The following is a 27,808-nucleotide window of genomic DNA, read 5'->3' as shown; positions in this document are numbered from 1 at the left end:
TTATAGTTGGAGAATTTCACTTGAATCAAATGTTTATTTTCATTTTTTAGGAGTGGGGGAGCTGTTAAAATCTATGTCATTTGGTCTCTTATGGAGAGTTAATTAATTTTTCATTGGCAATCATACCATATCTCCTTTTTTATTTATATAATATATCTGACATTGTACAAAGACTACAAACTGCATACTTAGTTAAACAATTCAATTAGGTGTTTGTGTAGAATTTGAATGCAGTAGAATTGACCATACTTCAATGTTAATTAATTAGCCAAAACATTGTTGATTATTTTAATTTTTTAAAGGCTTGATGTTACAACCAAGGTTTATAAAACAAAAAAATACAAAAGTATGATCCATGCAGAAGACAATAAACAATTGCAAAACAGATCATTATAACTTGTATCCCTTGGAATTAAGAATTAATTGACATTTTTCTTAGTACATTATTTTATCATTGTTCATGTTATTTTTTCTTCTTCTAAAGATGTAATTCCAAAATATAATCTTTTAAACTTTTGTATCACAATCTTTAATTCTGTAGGTAAATACACCGTCAAAGCCAGTCTGCTAGAGGAACCCCCAACCAAATATCTAGTGAGACCTACTAGTGAAAAGTGGGTTGGTGCAATCAAAGAAAGTATAAGAAAGACATCAACACCTTTAGGAGCCACTACAATATTTCCTGTTTTGATAGATCCAAAACAGGTGAATATAAAATCACTTTTTTTATTTCTTAAAATGTGATGTCTGTTTTTTTAGTCAATTTTGCCTTATTGAAAGATAATGTTGAAGAAAATATTAACTATTTTTGTAATTTCACCATGGTATTTTGACACTTGAATAACAATTAAATATAACATTTTCAAACTAGGGGCCAACTTGCCACAACGAATGTTAAATAAATATAACTGAATTGCATTATTTTCATCATTTGATAGTTCATAAATTATGCCTTTAGTTAATTTCCTTTGAATTGTTTTACATTTGGCATTTCAAATAATTTTATAGCTTACTATTCAGTATAGGATTTGATTTTTGTTGAAGGCAATACTATGACCTATAGTTGTTAGTTTCTGTGTCATATGGTGGCTTGAGGTGAGTTGTCTCATTGGCAATCATACCACGTCTTCATTTTTAATATAAGCACAATACAAGGGCATTGTCATGGACATTTTGGATCCCAACTTTAGTTTTGGTATAGTGATTTGACTACCATTTCTATGCTAGTCTTGTTCCGAGCTGTGTGATTCTACTTTGATATCTTTGCGAATTGGTCTCTTCAGATCATGTCGGGAGTCTGATAAAAATATCTTAAGAGCTATAAACATTTTCTTTTTAATGAAGTTTTATAAATTTATTAATTTAAATATGATAAAAGATCTATCTATTATGAATGAAAAAACCAGGGCAAAGAAAGCAATATATTCAAACAATGATCCAAAATGGCCAAAAAGTGAAGTATATACTTTGGGTACCCTGATTTCTTTTTTCAACACAGATCACATAAACTTATATATATATATATCAAGTTTAAATTCTATTTATATTGCCCAATTCAGTTTATGACTTTTTATATTTCAGTTAAAGAACATTGATGACTTTAGGGCAGAAAAGATGGTAGAATATAAGTTGCTAAGTATTGGTGGAAATCATTTGAGATGTGCTATAAAGGACTTGTTTTCTGAAAATCCTAGTAGATTTTCAAGCTTTGAGTAAGTAATCACATTCATTCTTTATATCTTTAAACAATTAGAAATTGCTACATAATGACATGTTTTATTTTAACAGTGTTAACTGTATCTTTAAGTATGTGTTATGAATACAAAACAATGGGTACTTTTGACTGTACTGTAGAGGTCAATGAAGATGAATATGATGAATCTAAACTTAATACATTAAAAATAAGATTTGGTAATTAATTGTGGTGAGTCATTTAAAAGTTTGTAGAGACAAAATTTAATGAATGTTAGAAACTATATTTCAAGGTCATCATTCAATTTTTAACAATTCAGAATAAAAAAAAAACTAAAAAAAGATGTGGTATAATTGTCGATGAGACAACTCTCCATCCAATACCAAATTAAAGGTCACAGTACTGCCACCAACAATAATATGTGGCCAATACATGTCCAAAAATTACTACGTTTTAGTGTAAAAACATTAAAGGAGACAAACCAGCTGCCAGATTTCAATAATAGAAATTATATAACAAAAAAACAGTCAGCAACAACAACTAACAGGCTCCTCAGACTTGGGACAGGCACATATATAGTATATATGCAGCAATGTTAGATGTGTTTGATGGATCCAAAGCCTTTTCATATTATTTATAATATATATATATATATATGATTATTAACACAGACACTATATATGAGGGGGGATAGGACCTTTATCAGGACTACATGATTTGGTGTTTTTAAGCTCAAGATTTTTGGATTGATCCTTTTAGGATCCAGGTATTTTTTTATTCAAAATTTTGAGATTTCAGGATTTTATTTGTTGTAAATTAGAGACCTCTTGATTTGGGAAATAGAGACCAGGACCTCTCCTACTCCCCACTCATTTATTTCTATAATCATACATTAACTTATTAAAATATCTTTACTACCAGGACAGTTACTGTTAAAGTCTTTTGCTGTCTAACTGTGGATGAGACCAAATTAATTGCAAACCAACACAACGCAAGTCTAGATACATTGCAGATGACTTTTCAGGTATTATAAAATTGAGAATGGAAATGGGGAATGTGTCAAAGAGACAATCACCCGTCCATAGAAAAAAATAATAGCAGAAGGTCACCAACAGGTCTTCAATGTAGCGAGAAATACCCGCACCTGGAGGCGTCCTTCAGCTGGCCACTTAAAAACTATACACTAGTTCAGTGATAATGAATGCCATAATAACTTCCAAATTGTACACAAGAAACTATAATTAAAATAATACAAGACTAACAAAGGCCAGATCGCTCCTGACTTAGGACAGGCGCAAATGCAACAGGGTTATAACAATTTACACTTAGTTTTATCATTTATTCCTAATTATATTTGTGTTATTTTAGCCCTCACTATTGCTCGTGCAAGAATAATCATGATAATATTCTGCCTACCCTGTTTAAACTACAATAAAGTATAGCTTGCATCATTTATTTCTTAAATGTGCTTGTTTGTGAGATAGTAACCATTGAAATTTTGGCGTAAAAAATATTCTCTTTTGACTTTTCATAGCTTTATCATGGACAAGTTTAAGTTGTAAGAAACTATTAAAAAAATGATTATAAAAATTTTATAAGACTTTTACAGATGGCTTATCATTCAAATGGTTAAAACCAAAGGTTTCTGACAGAAATCTCAAAACATGACTCACTAACTTCATTTAATCAGTTTTATGAATTTATTTCGTACATTCCAAAAAATAGTTCATATCAATTTTCTCTGTCTTGAAAACTCCCATATTTCTTTTTTTGTTTTTTGTTTTAAAAGGGGCTCTCGGATCTAAATCGTTTTTTTTTATTCAATATGAGATTTCGTTAATTTTTTCTATAAATGACTTTCATTTCATAGGAAAATAAAATAAAAAAAATGGGGTCACTGATCATTTATGCTCAAAATCTGTCTTCGAAAGAAGCATACATTTTTGTAAAGGTACTTTTTTCTGTTGAATTAATAGGAGAAGAAGAGGTAATATCGAAATAAAAAAGGAATCTAACAACAGAAATTGCTTAAACTTTACAATAATTGCTTATTTGAAAACAATAATAAAAAAATATAAGTCACCAATGAGTTAAGATATTTCAATTTCAATGCCAAAAAATAGCATATTTGCACCAAAGGGAGATAATTTAGAGGTTTTTCAATGATATATAAACATTTTAAAAGTCATCTGGAGCCAAACCGAATCGATTATTTAGTTAATTTTTTGTATCATGTCATAAAGTAATTACTTATAATGTTTTATTCTTTGCTGAAATTTTTGTACCCGTGAGCCTCAAAGCAGAGAAGTAAAGTTCTGCTTGTTGCCAACAATAATATCTTGTTAGCTTTAATTATATTTTATGAATTTATTTCATCCTTTCATCAACAAATTTTTCATCTGTTGAGTCCTTTAATTTAGATTTTCCGTCAACACCGTGTTGTTTTTACAAGGGTTGTGCTGTCTTTTTGTTTTGAAGGGGAAGTAATACTAACCCTATATCAAATTTACATAGTCACCATGTGTAGGTAGTAAGATGAATATAACTATTGTAACCACCTAGATTTATCTGCTTGTAAGTGTGGACCTATGGCTTAGATTCCCTTTCAAGTCATACATGAGTTTTTAAAAGTGTCCTTTTCTGATTTTCTGTAACTGTCCTTTTTTTCTAGGTGCCATTTAAAATCACAACAGCACATACATGTGTGTTGATACACTTAGGTTTTTTGAAATCAGTGACAAATATTTATATATTTTAATGCAAAACGAACTTTTTAAAACATTAATTTTGATCTCATAAGATCCCAGTTCTCATGGGATTTTGGAGACAACTATTCATCAATTATATGTCAATGTACAACATTTGAGAGAAACTTTTATGATCTTAACTATGAGCATTCTAACCTGAAACACACAGATGGAAAATATAATTATTATCCCTTAATTATTGTAGGGTGAACAAAATATAAGAATTGCAATTATCTGGGTGATGGTTAAAGAAAAACTTAGTGCCTTCAACATGCTTACATCTTTTTCTAATTCTATGCCCAAATATATTGATGGAAGAAACTGATTCTTAAAAAAAACATCTGCTTGATGGTTAAAGGAAAACTTGGTGCCTTCAACATGCTTACATCTTTTTTTAATTCTATGCCCAAATATATTGATGGAAGAAACTGATTTAAAAAAAAAAATATTCTGTCTTCAGCTTTCAGTATTAAATTTTATTTATTTGGTTTATTTTTCAGGACAAAGTGCTACAAGCCAGAGAATTATTCACTAGAAACCCTGGAAATGGTTTCAGAGACAGAGTGGCAGCAAACCTCACTGATATGACCCTTAAAGTGAGTAAAGAATGTTTTAATAAAACTTTTTACAGATAAGGATCCAGCTGTTAAAACAACTAGGCAGATACAAATGTTATGACCAATACAATTGTTGCAGGAAAAAAAGGACACCAATATATCGCCGACCGGGGTAAAGATTAATTCACCAGAAGCCTTAAGTGTGGGCCATTTTCTGCATTAAATGAGTTGTCCAATTTCGATACTTTATCATGTTTATCTACACATATACAAATTATAAACCAAGTTTAGAAAGTGTTCCAATAAATATGAATAATATGTATAACTGAAATTTTACATTTACTAAATAACCAAAATACGTCCTTCAAACCAAACTGAATTCTATATATTTGTAATACTAGCATAAATTAATTGAAACATTTTAAACATGGCTAAAGGATAATATCAGATTATAACGGCATTTTTCATATCGCATGTATTATCAGCCCTAGGTTCAATATCAGCCCAAGAGCCACAAGGCTAGAGGGCTGATAATACATGTGATATGAAAAATGTCACGTTATGATCTTTTTATCATATGCTTCAACAATGGAGTAAAATACAGATTCCTATGTTGATCCTTTTACGTGGTTCCCAAATAGAAGTTCAAAGAGTGAAAAGTTCACGGACGTCGGACCCCAAATTTAGTACATTCGATATGAAATATTTCTATCATAAGCTTCATCAGAGAAGAAAATCATTTTGATATGGACGAATCGACCAAAAAAAATGAACACTAAACATAATGATCATGGTTTGGAAAAGTTAACTTTCTAAATTATGTTTGAAACTGTTCCTGTCCTTCAACTGGCCCCTAAACAAATATATACTAGCTCAATGATAATGAACGCCATAATAAACTCCAAATTGTACACAAGAAACAAAAAGTTGAAATGATACAAGACTAACAAAGACCAATTGCATGAGTAAATTTTTATCCTGTCCAGAACTATGAAAAAAGTTTCAAATGACATTTTGCCCTCTCCCTGGATCCGCCAATAAAGTCCTATCAATGAAATTTTCACCCCGTTTTTTCACAGTCAAGCCCCAGCTTAAGGTGATACCTTACACTACAGGGAGACAACTGAAAATTTCAATCGCATTGTATTGTTGAGGGAATATAAAGCTTCTAGAAGATCACAATTCATGTTTGTCAAACTGCTATATTTTTCAAAGGAAGTGTGTGGTTCAATTTTTTACCAGTCTATGCCAAACTACCATAAAATCCTAAAAGTTCAGTCGGACCAAATGATTATTTTGTCAGTCAGGCATAGTTTGGGATACACTGTTTATATGACTGCTAAATTTTTGTATAATGCTATGTTGTTGTCCGAAGTCACATTTGGTTTCAGTACAATAGCTTTAGTTTATGTAATCTTTTTAGAAGGTTTAATACCACAAAAGGAAGAAGGAGATTTGTTTTTGGGGTGATGGTCCTAACCATTTAGAAGATAGAGTCCAAAAAGCAAGCATTTTTCTAGTTACAGGATAATTACTTAATTGTGTATAAGTTTTTAGATTGCTATGAAATTGTACCACAATCTTTAAAGCCACATAAGAGGTTGGAATTCTTTTGAATGTTATGGTGCCATAATTGTTTAGGATTTAAGAGGCCAAAAACAAGCATTTTTGTAGTTTCTGGACAGTAACTTGTTTGTAAGTGTATCGATCTCTCTAACATTGTACCACAAGGTTCTATATAAAAAAAGAAAGGTTGAGAGAGAGTTAAGTGTAAATTGCCCCCTCCACCCTCTGGATCCGCCTATGAACCATTATAATCAATAAAACAATCGTTTATAACATATTCCATCATCCATTCCACTTTGCAGCTTTTGTTTTTGTTTTGTAGTCAGAACTTTTTTTGAGGTTTATAAAAGGAAATTGTAGAGTCTACATCTTAAATATAGGGCAAAGCCTTACATCAGATAATTCTACTTATTTTGTGTTTGGATGGTTCGCAATGAACATCTTCAAAAAGTTATTCGAAGTTGAGATTATAATTATTTAACGTTTTTTAAAGTAACATATGTTAGTTTCATTTCTCTTGAATATAAACAGAAACTGTAATAAATAACTTTTTTTTCTTATTGAGAGTATTTTCTATTATAGGATGTTAGTGCAGACAGCATTACAACAGTTACATCTGTTGCAAGTTATGAAGAGTTAACATTTGAGGAGGTTAACAAGATGTTCACAGAATACGAGGCTAAGCATGGCCCTACAAAGAGCTTCCCTCAAAAAGTAAGTTTAAAATTAAATGATAAGAATTTGATAGACATACATCTGATGTAAATATTACAGAATTTGAACAGGATCAAAATCAAGTGGTGTTAGAATTTATATGGAATAAAACAACAGATTGTTTCCTTTACAACACCAAATTGGAAAAAATAAAACTAGCAGTAGTTGATTGATTATGAAAATAATTAAAAAAAAAAGGTTTTGTCTGAATCGAACGTATCATCCAGTTTGAAAAAAATTGTATAAGAAGATACCGTGAAAAAGATCTAACAAGCATTGGTATGTCTTATTGTTTTGAGTTTCTATTTTTAGACACAAATTCAGACTCTCTCAGGACCTTACATTTAAAATTAAATAATATCAGATGACTATGATATAATTTGACTAATCAGAGAAACTGAGATATATAAAGAGACTAGGAAGATACCTTTTACTGCCAGATGTATTTTTCTAATTTGCTTAAAATTAAAATTGTTAAAAGCAGACAATTTAATTAAGATTGCTTGGGAAAAATTTCCTACAACAAAAGTAGGTGTGTTATCCACAATTGTTTAGAAAAAATCAATTTAGATTTACATCATAACATATTTAAATGGGGTCGATAGCCAAGCAGTTTATGAATTGAGGACACGAGCAAAGTAAAATAAACCTGGTTGAAAATATTCCAAAGGGAGATAACTGAATTCACTAATATTCAGTTAAACTAAGATTTAACCCAAACTAATTGCAACAGAAAATGTTTTAGTTCGAATCTATAGCATTAAGCCCTTAATATACACAGAAAAAGTCCCATTAAATCTTAGCTTGAGGAAAACTCAAAATCAGTATTTTTATAACATTGGAAAGGGAGATAACTCCGCCAAAATTAGTCCTTATTTTTTAGGTCAGTCTTTGGTTGATTTTCTTAAAATTTATGTAAAGTATGATACATTATTGCTATTTTGTGCATTTTTCCTTTGATCTTTTTTTGTGATAATTTTCATATCATGCTTCTCGCTTGAGATGGAAAAATTATCGCTAGAAACTAAGGAGACCACGTGGCGTTTCTAACGAAATTGACATTGAAATTTACAACGTGGTCATAGGTAAAATAGCGATAAACAGATTATCATTGGTCATCTCAACTCGATTAATTTTCTCACTTTCGCTGTTCCAGCTCAAGCGAGAAAATCAATCTCGTTGAGATGATCAATGATAATCTATAATTATTGGGGTTATAAGTTTGTATTTGACTAAATTATGTAATCTTCTGCTATAAATGAAATGTACAAAACAGAATTGTTATCATATGTGTAGTTTTGTTTTTTTGTGCATTTAAGAAACTACAAATTTGTGTCTTTGTGATCATTTTGAAAAAAAAAGAATGTGAAAATTTGCTTTTGTTTACATCTGTATATTATATTATATAGGATCTTACTTGTTTTAAGAAACTTTAAACTAAAAAAAAAGAAGAAAACATGCTTAATTATTTTGATCAAATTTGAGATTCTTTTAATACCTTGATATGTTGAAAAATTCAATAAATGGTCAACTATAATAAATTACAAAATCTAGATAATAGCATGATAAAAGATATGAAAACACCTTTAGATTTGTTTGTTATACTCAAAGAGGCTTTTTTGCAGAGTTATCTCCCTATTCAATGCAAATCTCAGTAGGAATTTTGAATGGTGATTTCTTTTAGTCTTCCTTAAGTAAGATTGTCAGGGACATTTTTCTTTTATGTTTGGGGTATAATGCTAAAGATTAAAACTTTAAAATCTGTGTTGCAATTACTTTATGATTAGAGTCAATTTTATGCTAGATTGACTGGACTATTAGTTTGATATTGCAATATGTGCCTTAGGTTTGAAGTAAGCACATCTTTTCCTTAATTTGACTTTGTTGTTGAAACTTTACACAGTTATGGTACACAATATTGGAATGAGCATGAAGGAAAAACAATGCTGGTCCAAAATTTCTCAAGGGAGATAATTGAATATAGCTAGTTTAATGTTGCATATGATGTTGTAACATTTCTCGTAAGCACCACTCCTCTTTAGTTGCTAAAGTAATATTAATTGAAAAAAATGTAGTTACAGTATTTAGCTTAAGGATCTTGATGAATATATTCAAGTTATTGTATTAAATTTTAAAAGGGAGATAATTATAAATTATTTCTCATTTTTACAGAGAAATATCTTCTTATTCTCATCTCATAGTTTAAGAAATATAAACAATCTTTATTGCTGTTACATGTACATGATGTATGTTAAATTTTCAATATTATTCAATTGTAACTATACCACATCTGCGAAATCACAACCCTTACAGAAAAATAAGGCTTCTTGCAAATATTTGCGGCAATGTTGCTGCAAATAGTTGCGGCAATATTGCTGCAAATATTCATTTTTCGTATGCAAATTAGTTTTCTTGCAAACAGTTGCTGCAACATTGCCGCAACAATTTCAGTAGCTGTGATTGTTGCAGCAATATTGCGGCAAGTTTATTAGCTGCAATGTTGCAGCAATATTGCAGGAAAATTAATTTCTTGCAATATTGCGGCAACATTGCAGCAAATCTTTCAACAATTCAGGTGTAAAATTTGGAATTAAAAACTAAACATTTAAAAATTTATGATTTAATAATACCAAAAATAAATGTCTCTGTCCTCTATAGGTTGAAAATGGTCTCTGTCCTCTATAGGTTATCTTGTTACATCTGTGTAGCTTTTAGTTCTGTTTCTCTGTAAGTCTCACTGTCCTTAAATTTGAATTTTCTGATTTCAAAAATTCTGCAAAATAAAAGTTGAAGAATTTTAATTAGTAGACATAAAAAAAATAACTAAAATTATAAAGATATACAGATATAAGTTACTACTATATAATTAAATTTTGGATGTAACGTGTCTTCTGATTGGCTGACGTTATTTTGTTATCAGCCCATATACATAATTAAGTCATGTGAACGTGATGTCATCAACATTTTTTCATAGTTTTTTACGGTTTAAAATGGAATTTAGAATTAAATTATAAGAAATGACTGTAATATTTTTTCTGTCTATTCAAAATAACATAAAAAATTTGGTGCTCACTGTTACATGACTTGCTATGCATGAATTTGTTTCACTTAAAGGGTCAATGTCTAAAAGTGATTAAGTCCTTCTAGAAATTGCATATAACTATAGAATACATTTAACTTCATGCCAGTACTAGGTTGTTATTGTTTTTTTGAATATTTGTTTTTCATTGAACTATAACATAATTGGTCTTGTCTATTTTTAATTTTTGTGATAGTTGTGTATCTATATATATGAAAGCTATATATATCGTTGCCATTTGTTGACAAACCTCTTATACTGGCAGTTAAATCACAGATCTCTAATCTAATACCAAACTGCTTTTATTAGATGATTTCTTGTTTCACTTTAAGTAATGTTATTTCTAAAACATACAGTAATTAAAAGATTTAAAAATATATCTCCTGTCTTACACAATTTTGATAATATTCATGTGCATAAATCTATTGTCTAACACTTTTGCCAACTCTATTAAATTAAGAAGACTCTTTATTTATCACTATTTGAACTGTTAAAGAGCATGCACTTATTCAAAATGGTGGACATTCAAATCCATTGTACTTACCAAAAGATGTTGTCCAAATTGTGTGTAAACACCAATCGTCCTGAATCCAAGAGTCATGTCAACTGAAGGCTATCATCTGCACTACCCAGTGTCAATAGAATCAATTGGAACTTTTGGATCTAACATATCTAAATCCATTGTGAAATTCATATTACTTTGTTCCTGATAGAAGACATCTTTGTTTGTTGTATGCATGCTCATGTCCAGTTCAAATTTTGAATATATGTTGATCAAGGTTGCTTAGGGTATTGTTTCAATGTGATCCCTTTGAAATTTGCCCACAATTATAAATATCAACTGCCTAAATCTTGAATATTTGTTATTTATTATACATGTAATAAAAAAATAATTATAAATACATTTTTTCTATCTTTGGTTTTATAAGTTATAATGGAAATATAAATTACAAAGAAGAAATGATCTGCCCTTAATTTGGCCTCAAACTCTGTGTACATTAATTTATGGTACTTCCTGTCTTTACAACTACACAGAGATAAATGAAAACCAGATGTGCATGGCACATTACATTTCTATCACATGACCAGCTCATATTACTAATTGAGACGAGAAAGATAATTTGTGTATAAATAATTTTAAAATAATGATACTAGAAATTAAACTGCAGGTGAGGCTAAATTCATTTGATGGAAAATATTAGAATTAAAAATATTGTTTATAGAAAAATGTCACAAAAAAGTGACAAAAAGGCATAATAATACATATAGAACAAAAATTATTATGACTCAATTATCATGATTATTTAGATTAAATTTGTTGAAATAAATACCAAAGTATTCTTTCCTTTCAAATTATCATACAATTGTGATAAACATTCAGTTTAGGAATTCTTTATATTAGTATTAATTGTTATTTGAAGATTATTTCAAATACAATATTCAAATATCCAGATATATCTGAGTAAAATAAAGTATGACCTTAACAAATTTAGATAATTTGAAGTAATTCCATAACCGAATGTTCAAAGAAACCATTATTTGAACCTAAAATCTTAAAAAAAAGTCATATGTAATATTTTAAAATGCTTGAAATATTGGTGCATTACTACATGTCTGACATTATTAAAGAAACTTTTCTTGCAAAGTTGTTGCAAATAGTCATTCCTTAAATAATAAAAGTAAAGGTTCCTGCAACTTTCTGGCAAACAAATTCTTTCTTGCAACATTGCAGCAAACTTGCTGCAATTTTCTTGCAAACAAATGTTGTTGCAGTAACATTGCGGGAATATTGCAGGTAGCTGCAATAACCTGCAACTTTCTTGCAAACACTTCTTGCAAACAAATTTGTTTGCTGCAATATTGCCGCTATATTGTTGCTATATTGCAGCAAACTTTTCATTTCTGTAAGGGAAGCATTTAGAACTTGGTTGACAGTATGTAAAATGTTGTATGGAGAGTTTTTATAAAAGATTTTATATCTGGAGAATTTCAGAAAAGGTATCAAAATTTATACAAGGTGCATGGAGACAGGACGATTTTTTTAAGCCCTCTCCCTTTTTTCACAATTGAGTCCGATATTTTTTTTGTTTTCTGTTAGATTCAAATATTTTCAAGTCTCTATACTATTAAGTTGAAAGTATTAACATACATATATTATAAATAAAGTGTATTTGCTATTAACTATCAATAAGTTTTTCTCAACGGCAATCACTGCTATATTATATAGATAGTCTCTATCAACGCTAAAATTATTATCCCCAATGTCCCCAAGGTCTCTTATGCAAATTATGTGCAGTTAAGAACTGGAAGTCTTGTATGATTTAAAAGTTCGTCTGATGACTGAAACAATATCCAGACAGCTTATTTTTCGGTTTTCTCCCAAAATAACCCAAACTGAATAATCATAGAAAAGATAACAAATGCAACTATTCTTTGCAATATGTGCCAAAGGTATCCCATGAGTGCATTTTATTATTTTTTACTTCTCCTTATGGTTTACTTAGATGAAACAAAAATTTATACTTGAAGTTGGAAGAGCATTTGTTTTTCAGGAACAGAATAAGCTAAACATTTTGATAGGCTACAGAGCTCCTTGTCCCAATATCTAGATTTAAAAAAATGTCTGGAAATAGAATCTGCCGAGAGATTCCCGAACTTGAAGGCGTCCTTCAGCTGGCTCCTAAACAAATATATATACTAGTTCAGTGATAATGAACGCCATACTAATTTCCAAATTGTACACAAGAAACTAAAATTAAAATAACACCTGACTTACAAAGGCCAAAGGGTCCTGACTTGGGACAGACGCAAAAATGTGGCGGGGTTAAACGTGTTTGTGAGATCTCAACCTTCCCCCTTTACCTGTAGCCAATGTAGAAAAGTAAACACATAACAATACGCACATTAAAATTCTGTTCAAGTGAGTGATGTCATTAGATGTAACCAAAGAAAATAAACAAAATGACAACAGACTAATATCTGTTAACTGACATGCCAGCTCCAGACTTCAATTAAACTGACTGAAAGATTATAATTTCATCATATAATTAAATTAGATGTATGTCTCATTATAATACGTAATTCGGATTGGCTAACTGCACATCACATGTTATTCCGTAAGCAATTACATAAAAACACAATAAAACGTTTCATTCATGATGACACACGGTCCCAGAATAAAGTGCACAGGTGAATTAAATTAAAACTTGATAAAAATCGTGTTTACATGATCCTAGCTAAAAAAAAATCTTCTCGTTAGGGGTTTAGTATCATACCATCATAACATATATGAGAAGAACATAACCCGTGTCATGTCAACCACTGGTTTTTGAAGAAATGTGCTAAGTTTCGATACAAAGACCCTAAAAGTGAATCAATATTAACGCCAAAATATGCAATCTTTTATGACCTGACAACAGTTTTGTAACTATATCCCTTCTTAATAAGTCTATTCAAAGGTTTTGTTAGTTTCTGAGGTGTCTACTGACATGTTTGTGCTTTATAAAGAATATTTCCATAAAAAATTGGATATCTTGAAAGAATGTCAAATTTAGAGCTGATCCGTTATTAAAAAAAAAGTTATGCCTCTTTGGAACATATTATTGCCTCTATGTGTACAATTCTTGCCAGTTTTTTTTTTATTAAATTTATATTATAAGATTATGTTAGCAATGTCTTGACTCTTGTACATGTTAAAAAGAGAAGTGCAGTGTATCTAAAATTCTGTCTTAACGACAGAAATTGCAGATTTTTTAATTGAACATATAGTACTACTACATGTAGTAATAGTACAAAAATGTCAAATCTAATTTCAGTCAGACAAACCCTTAAACAGTTTGGCAAAGACTGCCAGTGCTGATCAATTGTTCTTAACAAAGATATGCCATTTAGAAACATTATTAACATGAAAATTTGTATCATTTAAGTGCTCTTCTGTTTATAATTCTTAACATATTTTTATGAAACTTATATCATAGTTTTATATTCCCAATGCTTTAAATTAGACAAGCTGAAAAATCAGTGCCAATTAATTTATTTTGAAAGAGTTATGCCTAAGAAATTATTTTTGATATAAAAAAATGAATAGTATAATTACTCTATAATGTGTACAATTCTCATTAAACTTGTGTCATAAAGGTTAACCTCTGGATTATATCAGCCATGTCTTTGTCCAGTTTGAAAGTCAGCACAGACTTGTTATAACCCTTGGAAATTGATCATATGAAGAATTGCATTATTAGTATTGGTACTCATTTGTACTTTTCTTGTCAGATTTTTATGAAATTAATATTATTACATGTGCACACCCTCCATGTCTCAGACAAATTTTCAAGCCAATTATTTATTCCTTAAAGATTTGTGTCCTTAGGATATATAGATGATATGGAAAATTGTGCTGTTAGTGAGTGCACTCATGTGTATGATTCTTGCCAGAATTTTATGAAACATCATAGGTTTACCTTAGCAATGTCTTCAATAAGATACTTTAAGAAATCAGAACTGATTCAATATTTTAAACAGGTTATACCCCTTTGAAAATTTTAATACGAAGGAAATCTCATTACACTTGTTCTCAAGCCTTAAATCTTTTAAGATATCTATAAATTGTTTTGAAAACAAGAAAAATGTCTTTCATTTATAGTATATATAATATATCCTTTTACCTTGGATAGATAAATCATGAGTAATGTGGGGCAGTTTGAACTCCATTAATTATTGCATATTGATGACACTTTTCACATTTGCAGTTCACAAACTTATAATATGCATGAACATTGAACATCATTTGAGTAATTTAAGGATGTTGGCTGCATTATTTCAAAATAACAAGCTTTTTGAAAGGCTGTTTTAAATTGATAGTATATAAATAAAGAAACTAAAATCGCAGAAAAAAACAAGGGTCTGTATACTTGTTTTTGAGATATAGGCCAATGAAAAAAAAAAATCAGAAAGAGGATCAAACATCATTTAGGATTTTTTTCATTTTTCTTGACTCATATATCTAAAGCATGAAGGTGGTAAACATTTTGTGTTATAAACAAATCCCTCAGATTTCATTTAGCGCCCAGAAATTTACAACTTTCTGGAAACCTGTACCCATGTCAAAGTAAATTTTCTAAGTTGTGCACATGCTATTATGGAATAGAACTTTGAAAGAACTTATCTCTGGTTATCCAGACTCAGAAACTTAGTTTGAAAGAATTTCTGGTTATCAAAACTCAGAATAGTGTTTAATTAAGATCCCTAAAACAACCTGCCAATTAGGAGATAACTGAATTGTATTTTAAGCTCCGATGGTATCAATTGGGGATTTGATGGTTGCAAATTACGTTTACTGGCAACACGTTAGCGGAGACAGTAAACGAGTATTTGCGACCATCAAATCCAAAATTGATGCCGTCAGAGCTTAAAATACAATATTGTTATCTCCATTCTAATGAAAGTGACAGAAAACAAAGTTAAAACATGTAATTAAAATCTGTCATATGCTGTCTGCGCTTACGTCCCATAGCATTAATTGATGCCATGTAAGAAAGTGACGTTATCCAATCAAAATGAACGTTACAAACGTTGTTGCATTAGAATTTGAAACTTTGACCCTTTTTAATACATAGAATAAATGGGTTTCATGTTTTTCAGATATTTAGAGCATTGCAGGGCACAGCTGAAGGGTGTAAATTAAAAACCCTGAAGACAATTAATCAAGGCGTCCACACCATTGGCAAAGCAGTTCTAACCCTAGAAAAGAAAAAGAAAATCATGCTTTTGAACGAAATATTTTTTAAAATAACAAATAGCAGTGCAGACAATGCCAGAGTGTTATATCCAAACCATTTTGATAGAATAGAAGAATTTTGCAGTAAGTTATAAACTATTATTATACATATGATAAAAACAAGCTGTCGGGCAAATATGGAAATAGAAAATGTGGTATGATTGCAAATGAGACAACTCCAAAAGAGAACAAAATGACACAGAAATTAAAGAATATAAGTCACCATACGGCCTTCAATAATGAGCAAATACCATACAGCTTTTAAAGGTTCCAAAATGACAATGTAAATTGATTCATACAAGAAAACTTAGTCTAATATTCAAACACTTTTTTTTAAACGCAGCAGATATTAGTAAGACAAGTCTAAATGTATGTAGACAATAATAGTGCATTGACTTGACATATCAACGATATAAGGATAAGGCTTAGAAACGGGGAAATGCGAGGCTGTGCACTATTATTGTCTTTATACTGCAACCTAAAATAAAATATTTTTTAATTGTTGTTTAATGCGTAAAGGTTATTTATTTTATTTAAATATGGCGGAAGTCCCCTTTAAAAAAGTCTCATATCATGCTTGCTGAGAAATTTACAACACAATGAAATGTACATTCACCTGTGGAAACCCATACTCAATGGTGAACGAAATTGTTTGAGTATGGACTTAAATATCAACCATTAGCATTAAACATAATGATTTATAGGTTGCAAACACAAAAATATTAATACATGAAATATGTTTTTCCAATAATTGTAAAATAAATGAGGCGTTCCACGCATCGTTGTATGCATTTGAAACAAGAACAGGTTGAAGAGGTCATGAATAATTAAATATTATTTCGGCAACTTCTATTTATACATTCATGAGGAAAAGTGATATCGGGTCAGTGACTGTATATGACATAGAAATATACAGTCAACACATTTTGACTGCTCAAATAGACCGAGCACAGTATAAATATATATATAAGTCTAAGAATTGGCACAACAGTGCTGATGATTATAAGATGGTATTAAACAAAAATGATATAAAAGGATTCAAAATATATTCAAAAGAGAAAGACAACAACCTACGTAACTTATGTACAAAAAGTCAACAAAAACAGCTATGTAACACATCAACAAACGACAACCACTGAATTATAGGATTCTGACTTTGGACAGGCAAACAACAAATGACAACCACTGAATTATAGGATTCTGACTTTGGACAGGCAAACAACAAACGACAACCACCGAATTATAGGATTCTGACTTTGGACAGGCAAACAACAAACGACAACCACCGAATTATAGGATTCTGACTTTGGACAGGCAGACAACAAACGAAAACCACCGAATTATAGGATTCTGACTTTGGACAGGCAAACAACAAACGACAACCACTGAATTATAGGATTCTGACTTTGGACAGGCAAACAACAAACGACAACCACTGAATTATAGGATTCTGACTTTGGACAGGCAAACAACAAACGACAACCACTGAATTATAGGATTCTAACTTTGGACAGGCAAACAACAAACGACAACCACCGAATTATAGGATTCTGACTTTGGACAGGCAGACAACAAACGACAACCACCGAATTATAGGATTCTGACTTTGGACAGGCAAACAACAAACGACAACCACCGAATTACAGGATTCTGACTTTGGACAGGCAAACAACAAACGACAACCACTGAATTATAGGATTCTGACTTTGGACAGGCAAACAACAAACGACAACCACTGAATTACAGGATTCTGACTTTGGACAGGCAAACAACAAATGACAACCACTGAATTATAGGATTCTGACTTTGGACAGGCAAACAACAAACGACAACCACCGAATTATAGGATTCTAACTTTGGACAGGCAAACAACAAACGACAACCACCGAATTATAGGATTCTGACTTTGGACAGGCAAACAACAAATGACAACCACTGAATTATAGGATTCTGACTTTGGACAGGCAAACAACAAACGACAACCACCGAATTATAGGATTCTGACTTTGGACAGGTAAACAACAAACGTCAACCACTGAATTATAGGATTCTGACTTTGGACAGGCAAACAACAAATGACAACCACTGAATTACAGGATTCTGACTTTGGACAGGCAAACAACAAACGACAACCACTGAATTATAGGATTCTGACTTTGGACAGGCAAACAACAAACGACAACCACTGAATTACAGGATTCTGACTTTGGACAGGCAAACAACAAACGACAACCACCAAACTACAGGATTCTGACTTGGGACAGGCAAATGCATACAAAATGTGGAGCCAGGGTTAAACATGTTAGGGGATCCTAACCATCCCCCAAACCTGGGATAGGATAAAAAAAATTACATTGGTATTTGCTTTTATTTTATGAAACTAAAGTAGAAAATGTTAGGAACTTTTATCTTTTTTTTGCATTAACAATTTGTTGTGATCCAATGTTGTCAAGGTCTTGACACGGCCTATTGATTTATGCTATCAGAAGAGTGATTTCACATGTAAAATTAACAATTTTTATCTCACTGGGAAAAGGAAACGATGTAATTCATTGCAACCAATGTAATAAAACATTTTGATGACCTGTGTATAACCTCCCTTTGAGGACACAGTTTAAAAATAGATAGGACTTAATCATGTCCCCAATGAAAAATATCTATTATTTCTTAACACTTTGCTGTCAAATGGACGCTTTTTGATAACTTTGGCTTTAAAGTTCTGTCAACTGAATTGAACAATATTTCATGGCAATTGAACATGTCACATTGAATTCACCTCACTAGTTTCCATAGGTTACCAGAGCAGGGGTGGTTACGGCTGTTTTAAAAAGTAGAGGTTCCAACCATAGGGTTCCATTCAAATACAAAGATAGTCCTCAGAAAAGGGAGGACTCATCCCCTTGTTCCCCTTTCACTGTGTCTGCCACTGAAAAGTTAATTTTGCAAAGGTCTTTCTATTATGCTACGAACATTAAGGAATTATATTCAAATGAAGCTGTGCAATTATAATATCATTCCACTTTTATTTTCAGCACTTGCAATTGGTAAAACAGTCCCAAAGTTGTTTCTGGATTTTTGTGAGGGGGCAAAAAATGAAGCAGTAATACCATATGATGTTGCGTCATCAACTATAGATATAACCATTCAGATACCAGGATGTAGTGGTGACATTCACAATAATTTTCATGTTCAAAAATTGATAAACAAACACAAATTGACATTAAAAAAAGAACTATGTAAAATTAAGCACAAATTAAATGTATATATTGTTGATAGAATGGATGTTTGTGATGACACAATTGATGATTGTTCAGATTTAGTTGCTACATTAGATGAATCAGGTATTATTGATGATTATTCTGCAATAGATTCAAATGATGGTAAAGATTGTTCTTTGGTTTCCAGTGAAACACCATCATTTGAATCTATTTCAGCATCATGTGCTGAAACTCAGTGCCCATTAAGCTGCTTGATAATTCCAGAAACTCCCATGTCTCAATTATAGTTCAAATCCAATTAACCATTTGTGTTTACAAATTTGTATATTCAATGCATTTAAAAATATGTCTATCTTTGGCATATAAACAATGGTGTGAGTACATGTATTACCAACCCAATGCAACTTTTCCACAGATTCACTTATTTAAAGAATTGAATACTTCCTTTTGTAACTCCATTGAGGTGTAAAAGCGTTGACTAAAGTACTTTTTGTATGAAGCGCAAAATCGCTTCATTCTTAAAATGTGCGCACAGTCAACACTTTTACAACCCTATGAAGTTATAAAAAGAAGCATTCAATACTTATAATTACATTTTTTAGCTAGGATAATAAAACACAAAGGAGTAGGTCCGGTAAGGACTCATTTTGGCCTCAAATTTCAGTTTCATCTGACGAAAGATTTTGACCACTTTTTAAACACTTAAGTGTCTATTTCACTTGATTCAATTAATTTATGTGAAGAATTTTAATTGATTTAGTCATTAAAAACTGTCCAATTCAAGCTCAAATATGAAAAATCTCTCAAATCTGCCAAAAAACGACACTTTTCAGATGGTTTTTGTCAAAAAAGAAAGTGGCCGCATCCTTGTTCATCCACAACCTTTATATATGTTATGTATTATCATGAAATACAACTTACATTTCCATATTAAGGATGAACACGAATGCGGCCACTTTCGTTTTACACGGAAACCATCTAAAATTTAACTTAAATGATAGAATTTTGAAGTTTTCCGTAATTTAGCATGACTTAATAGTGCTACAACCCGATATATGTTCATTGTATTGTCAAAAACTGCCCATATTTATGTAGCAGAACCATTTAACTGTCCAATAAATAACTAAAAGTTTACATTTTAACAATTTTGTAAAACTGTTATTTTTTGGGGCCAAAAAGGGGTCTTACTGGACCTACTCCTTTTATCAGTTTTGATTTAATTCATCTGTGCACTTTATTTCCGGAATGATAAATTTTATTGCATAATAATTACATTAGATGTATGTTTCATTATAATACTTTATTTTGATTGGCTAACGACACATCACTTGTTATTCCGTAAGCAATTGCATCACTCAATAAAACTTTTCATTCATGATAGCACGTGGTCCCACAATAAAGTGCACAGGTGAATCATATACAAAATTTATAAAATTCGTATTTTCATGATCATAGCTAAAAAATGTAATTATAAGTATTGAATGCTTCTTTTTGTAACTTTATAGGGGTGTAAAAGCGTTGACTGTGTGCACATTTTTAGTATGAAGCGCTTCTGCGTTTCATACAAAATGTACTTCGGTCAATGCTTTTACACCCAAATAAATTTACAAAAAGAAGCATTCAATTCTTAAATGCAATTCTTAAGGAATAATGGGAGATTTGCAATAATAGCCCTTCAAATAACGTATTACATGTATAATGAAACATACACTCTAATGTACCAATTATTTGATAGTTGATTTAAACTTTTGGCACTTCTTTTGTTCCATTGAACAAGTACAATTAAAGCTATTGTATCCTGCGTAGTTTTTTCAATTGGACCTTTTGAGTTTCTTCTTGTGGTGGTTACCCAACACCTTGGCTAATTTTAATTTGGGTCGTTTAATTTTCATAAAATTTTGACAAAATGTTACCTTTTACCCTTTGACAAAAATATAAAAACTTAAAAAAATTTGAACCAACCACTTTATCAGAAAAAATTTATTGGTTATATAGCAGTTTGACAAACACTTATTTTAATCATCGAGAAGCATAACATTTCCTTAACAAACAATGTGATTAAAAAGTTTAGCTGATTTTTACAGAGTTATCTCCCTGTAGTGTTAGGTACCACCTTAAGATATCACTCTTCTATTCATTTACTTGATTAAAAAAAATAACTGCTAAATAGATAGTAATATCATTTTTTAAATTAAATAAATTGCATTCGATTTTGTGTTTTTATTCAATATTGATAATATTTTTTTTCAATCTTTTATATTTTGAGACATAAAAGTTTTAACAGATAACTATCAAGTGAAACTGTGGAAAAATTTAATTGGGTTTGCAATAATACTTCAACAAAAGACTCAACAGTGACACTTTTAATCATGAATAAGGCTTCTAGTATTTATTTATCTGGTTTATTCTCTCTTAACTGCAATTTTTTTAAAAGTATTTTACATAATATTTTATATCAATTTTTTTTGAAATTCTGTATAAATAAAAAATAAACAAACAGTGGTAAACATCGAATGATATTTTGAAAACGCAGACTCATTTTATTGTTTTATATCCATCCACCAATTGTTTGATTATTGTTAAGATTTAATAAGTATGAGTAAAAGTTATCTTTAATGAACTACATGTATGTTAAATAATTGGTACTAACAAAGTTCTTAATTTTCAAAATTGATGTTGTTTTCTTCACTGTCATTTGTTTGTAAGACTCAATTTGTATTAAGGAAAGAATTACTCAGAACTATGAATAGATAAACAATTTTTATCACATTTCAAAATTACTAAAAGGTAAATATCAAATACCATTATTATAACCTTGTATGCCATTAATATTCATTGCAATCAAAATGAAAATAGTTATAACCTTTTTTTTAATGATATCATCATGATCATATTTAGCAGCTCAGTATATTTTTTTTTGTACATGTGTACACTTTATACATTTTAAGATTTTAGATATTTTATTATAAATGTACACTTTTTTGTTTGAAACAATATCATGAAATTCATTAGAAAACAATGTATGTCAGTTTTAGATATTTTGAATATAACTGTGCATTATCCCATTTCTATATACAGCTTTTCTATCCACCAAAATCATGCATTTTTAAAAAGTTAAAGTTGAACATGTCACTGTTCACAAATGAACAAAATAATTAGAAAAAAGTCTTCTTTTTCCTGAAATAACTAAGCTATCTAAATGTGCCTATATTTTATAAGCCAAAAATTTAAACCTCACAAAATTAACCAACAAAACTATATGACCGACTATGCAGTATGGGCTTTGCTCATTGTTGAAGGCCGTACAGTGACCTATAGTTGATAATGTTTGTGTCATTTTGGTCTTTTGTGGATAGTTGTCTCATTGGCAATCATACCACCTCTTCTTTTTTATATATATCAGTCGATGTGTGTTCTGCGCCAATATGTATAATGGGAATTGTTTGTCTTTTGGCTCAATAGAAAAGAAATTAAATTGCTTATTAATCTAGACTAGTGCCTTCTAGGACCACTTATTTTTAAAAAGATTTTTTTATTGCGATTGATTAAGGAGGCTTGCAGGTATAAAATTTTTAGAAAAAAATCAAACGTTTATTTTTCATTACAAATTTTATTAATTACCTTAAGAAGTTGTTACATTATCATATGGTACAAAACTTATTCCAACAAATCAATATGTGTTGGCCCCAGGTGACTTTTAGAATGTAGATATCATTGAAAAGGCTCCAAATTATCTCCCTTGGGTGCAAAAATGCCATATTTTGGCATTAAAATTTTAGATATCTTTTTTAACTCATCGATGACCTATATTTATCTTCATTGATATATTTCCATCTGTGATATTTTAAATATTGTACATGTACGGTAGTTAGTATTTTTGTAGGAGTTTTGTTGATCAAACCACTTTTTTGTTACTGTTAAAGATTGATATAAAGTTTATATAATTTATATGCATTTGTTATTTTTGAAACTTTCTGTAATAAATGATTTCATAATTTTTTATTTTTGTCTTTGATGAACTGACTGACATACACACTGCAAGGTAGGGGTACGCTTTGCATTACTACATGTACCTTTTATACTTAAGAATTTATGCTAGTAAAGATTAGTATGTTCCTGTTATTTGCACAATAGTTTTCTTCTAAGTGTCATGACTTGAGTTCTTGATCTTGTATGTTAAGTTGTTACCATCTAGCTTGTCATGTGATTTAAGTACGAATCAAAACTCGCAATCATATTACATTAAAATGTTCTCTTGAATGAACTTTGTGCTAGTCATGAAACAGCCATCCTTATCTTTATCTTGTGAGTATAAAATATACTCCTAAGACAAATGTCTTTCTTCAAAAGAATATGCTTGGTATACCTTCCACAGTTTTTGAAGACTCTTAAAACAAAGAGTATACACGTTCCTGTCATTGATGTCATTGTCCCTTAAATATCACAAAGAACCCGTTGAGCTGTAATTTAATTTTGACCTGAGATTTGGTTAAATTTTAAGAAAGGCGTGACAAGAGTTTCGAGTAAAAGAAATGTAAAATGAGCAACCAGCAAAAAAGTCCGGATGAACAATATGCAGGATTGAATAAAATGAAGAAGAAAAGCAGTTCAGAGATTTAGCCACCAAAGAAAAAAGATGTGACAAAACATTCATCCTAAACTCTCATTAAATCAAATGATAGTTCTATTATTTGACACTGAACAAAATATCAGCCTGTAACTGCTGACTAGGGAAATCAAGAAGACTTACACTGGCTGAAAATAAAGAAGGGAGGTTGAGTGCTCACAAAATATGTTTCATTGTTGTGTCTGGTCGAAGTAAGGAATAATTGGTCTTTATTCGTCATGATGTTGTTTCCTTTTTAGGTTGAAGCATACTTTTTTGAGTGTAGAATGGTGTTAACTTTCTTGATCTAGGGCACATTAATAAATAAGGGATTCTCGTATCAAATACCTATTTGTAGCCTTGGGTTTACTTTCATATTTTTGTCGGGTTGTTGTCTATGTCACATTTACAGTTTTCCTTCTTTATCCTAGGATTTCATAAATGTATGGACTACGTTAATAAGTTGGGTTAGTTCATGTATGCATGGACTAATGCTGTTAAAACAATGACGCTTATTTATACATCTAAATGAAAAATTTGGTCTTAGTCTATTCATGATTACAAATTTCGTTGGGTAAGTTCATATATGCATGGTATAACCAAACTATGTATACATTACAAGTTGGGTTAGCCAATGCGTGCATGGACTAAGTCTGCTTTAAAAATGAAATAATTTCAAATGTCTATATAAAGTTAGTTTCACTCATGCATACATATACCAAATATGCTATGTTAGTCCATGCATGCATATATAAATTTTTTTACTTTAAAAAGGTTAACTTTAGTTGCCTTCGTCCATGCATGCATGGACTAAGTCTGTTGTGTTAGTCCATGCAAGCATGGACTAAGTTAGGGTTAGTTGCCTTCGTCCATGCATGCATGGACTAAGTCTGTTGTGTTAGTCCATGCATGCATGGACTAAGTTAACGTTAGTTACCTTCGTCCATGCATGCATGGAGTAAGCTTAGTTTCTAAGTTTTCATGTTTACAGATCATGAAAAGATTTAGTCATACTATCAAATTTTTGCAATTTATTTCTTAAGGTAAGTTTTAATGCACAATATGTCTTTAAATTATAATTATTAGGTTGAATATGAAAAAATCAACTAAACCGAAAAAAATGGTAATTTCATCAAATTGAAAAATTATTGAACTAACACCATGAAATTAAGGGGTAAGAAGAAATGGAGGTTTTCTAAACTTGATGTTGATTTCCAGTTTTATTTAATACCTTGTTTTGTGTAGAGTGTAGAAAGGTGAATTGTTTAATACCATTGCAAGATGAAAGAGTCTTAGATTGTATTTACTATAAAAAGTCATAGAATTTTTCAGTATCCACATCGAATTCACGCCATCTCTTAGATACGAAGTTTCACACTGATAAAATTGATGTTTATAATTTAGAAAAAGGTAAAATTACAAAAAAAATGAACTACAAGGAAAATTTAAATGGAAAAAATCAAAAGCTCAAACACTTCAAACGAACGGATATAAACAACTGTCATATTGCTGACTTGGTACCGGTATTTTCTTATGAAAACAATGGTGGATAAAACCTGGTTTTATAGCTAGCTAAACATCTCACGTGTATGATTGTTGCATAAAATTTTATTATATACACAACGATGTGTGAACAAAACAAATAGAATTAATAGGTACAAATGTCAAAAATTGGGGCACATCAAGCAACATTGAGTTATCATCTCAATCACTATAAAAAAAAACATAAATAAACATTTATTGTGGCACAATAACACATTGACGGAATGTATAAGTACAGAGCCACTTCAAATGGATACCACAAAAACAGACTAAATAGTCAAATGTATATCCAGAAAGACAATTAAAAAGAATACTGGTCATATTTATAAATTAACTGTTTACAAAAATTTTGAATTTCTGAAATACTTTAGGCTTTTCTACCTCAGGAATAGATTACCTTCGCTTCGCTGGCAAAACTTTTAGGAATTTTGGTCATTAAAGCTCTCCAACTTCGTACTTTATTTTGCCTTTTTAACTTTTTTGGTTTCGAGCGTCACTGATGAGTCTTTTGTAGACGAAAGGCGCGTCTGGTGTAAATACAAAATTTAATCCTTGTATCTATGATGAGTTATCTGTAAAATGTTATTAAGATGATAAACAACGTCAGTACCAAGAATCTATACTGCAAGACCATCGATCGTGTATTATTTGTAAAGTTGATACGGAATATTTATCAACAAGGTCTTGGTACCTTCCAATGAACTTTTTTAGAAAAAGGACGAGACGTTCTTTGACATAAACTTGGTTCGTCAACTTTCTGCGCAGACACTAGTGACGTTTTACAAAGTCTGAGTAGTTGCTGCATGCTCTTGAATACCGAATAAGCTAAGAAATGTATATTCCATATGCAGTTGAATTAGTATATTGCAACTAAGGTGTGGGGGATTAATAATTTCAAAATTCAAATCGTCTCGTTTGTCATAGATACTGGTACTGAGATTACCGTGTAGTGTATGTCAAATTCGAGGTAGTAGTCCAAACATTAGGCAGAGATTCAGAAAGTCGTGTCTATTGGGTTTTTTTATTGCTAGTTCTTGTTTATATATTTATGGAACCCAATCAGAAAAGTTTGGATTGTAAATGGAAAGAACATCATCAATATACCTGAATGTGAAATTAAATTACTTGGCTTCTTTGATCTTCATGTTTTAACAAGTATCTGAAAGAACTCCGATTAATATGAAAATAACGGAGTTTGGCAAGGAGAGGCAAACGGTTCGTTCCCGTAGGAATGCCCACAATTTGTTGAAAACGTCTACCTCAAAATTCAACATATATGTTGTCAATAAGAAACTCCAGCATACTGATCAATTGTTCCTCTGTGTAGCATGTTTTACCTTTTGTTCACTATATACAAAATACTAGGTTGCAGTATGGTATCCCAAAGTAATAAATCTATAGCGTATGCAACTATTTTTATGTTGAAAATCATTGTAGATTATTGCTTTTAGACGATTTTTCAATTTGGCTGACTATGCGGTATGGGCTTTGATCATTGTTGAAAGTCGTACGGTGACCTATAGTTGTTAATTTCTGTGTCATTTTGGTCTCCTGTTGAGAGTTGTCTCATTGGCAATCATACCCCATCTTCTTTTTATATATATATACTAGCATTCTTTTTTATATATATATACTAGCAGGCAGGGCCGAGAAATAGCCATAAAACTGGCATGTATGTACTGATATTAATGCAACTTTAAATGAAATATCAATAGTCGAGCATAAGTACTTCTTATCAAACTAACTTAATCAGAAAACTTGACAATTTTCAATGCCACACCGCCGATGCCACAAACATCGGGATTATCAGAAGTTATCATAACCAGTGAAACCGCGAGCTACAGCTCACTGATGATACCGGGGCCCTCCCAATACTTGACAGTAAATAGGAGGTTGATAATTGATGAATCTATAAACGCCACACGATAAAGCTGACTTATGTAAACCCTGAAACCAAATTTCAAGAACCCTTGTAATGTAGTTCCTGAGAAAAATGTAACGAAAATTTCAAATTGAACGTCATGTGTAAAATGATGCAAGTATTCGGGTAACAGGAAGTTGTAGAGTGATGAACCTGAAAACGCATCACACGGTATAGACGAATTGTACAAAGCCTGAAACCAAATTTCAGAAATCCTTGTATTGTAGTTCCTGGGAAAACATTCAAATATACCTTATATTAATATAAATTTAAATCTAAAACTGAACTTAAATTTTAGCTGTAAAAACATAACAGTAGCATAGGTAGATTTTTATCAGCTATCTATTTCAACACAATGGGCTTCCAATGATGGTTAAATCCTTTCAAAA

The 27,808-nt window shown here is 30.8% G+C and overlaps 1 protein-coding gene across 1 annotated transcript in view; it reads left to right on the top strand.

Annotated features, from left to right (window-relative positions):
- LOC134691118 (uncharacterized) overlaps positions 1–23,271 on the top strand; it is a 33,961-nt gene extending 10,690 nt beyond the window's left edge. The window contains exons 3-9 of the mRNA XM_063551383.1: positions 542–705; positions 1,582–1,712; positions 2,615–2,717; positions 4,941–5,036; positions 7,146–7,277; positions 15,997–16,216; positions 19,165–23,271. Coding sequence (XP_063407453.1) covers positions 542–705; positions 1,582–1,712; positions 2,615–2,717; positions 4,941–5,036; positions 7,146–7,277; positions 15,997–16,216; positions 19,165–19,637 — 1,319 coding nt within the window. The 3' untranslated portion in view covers positions 19,638–23,271. The remainder of the gene's footprint in view (positions 1–541; positions 706–1,581; positions 1,713–2,614; positions 2,718–4,940; positions 5,037–7,145; positions 7,278–15,996; positions 16,217–19,164) is intronic.
- The last annotated feature ends 4,537 nt before the right edge of the window (positions 23,272–27,808 follow it).

The sequence above is a fragment of the Mytilus trossulus genome, chromosome 11, assembly GCF_036588685.1.
Source record: "Mytilus trossulus isolate FHL-02 chromosome 11, PNRI_Mtr1.1.1.hap1, whole genome shotgun sequence".
NCBI classification, from domain to species: domain Eukaryota; kingdom Metazoa; phylum Mollusca; class Bivalvia; order Mytilida; family Mytilidae; genus Mytilus; species Mytilus trossulus.
The sequence above is the reverse complement of the archived record's forward strand: the minus strand, read 5'-3'. Positions and strand labels throughout refer to the sequence as shown.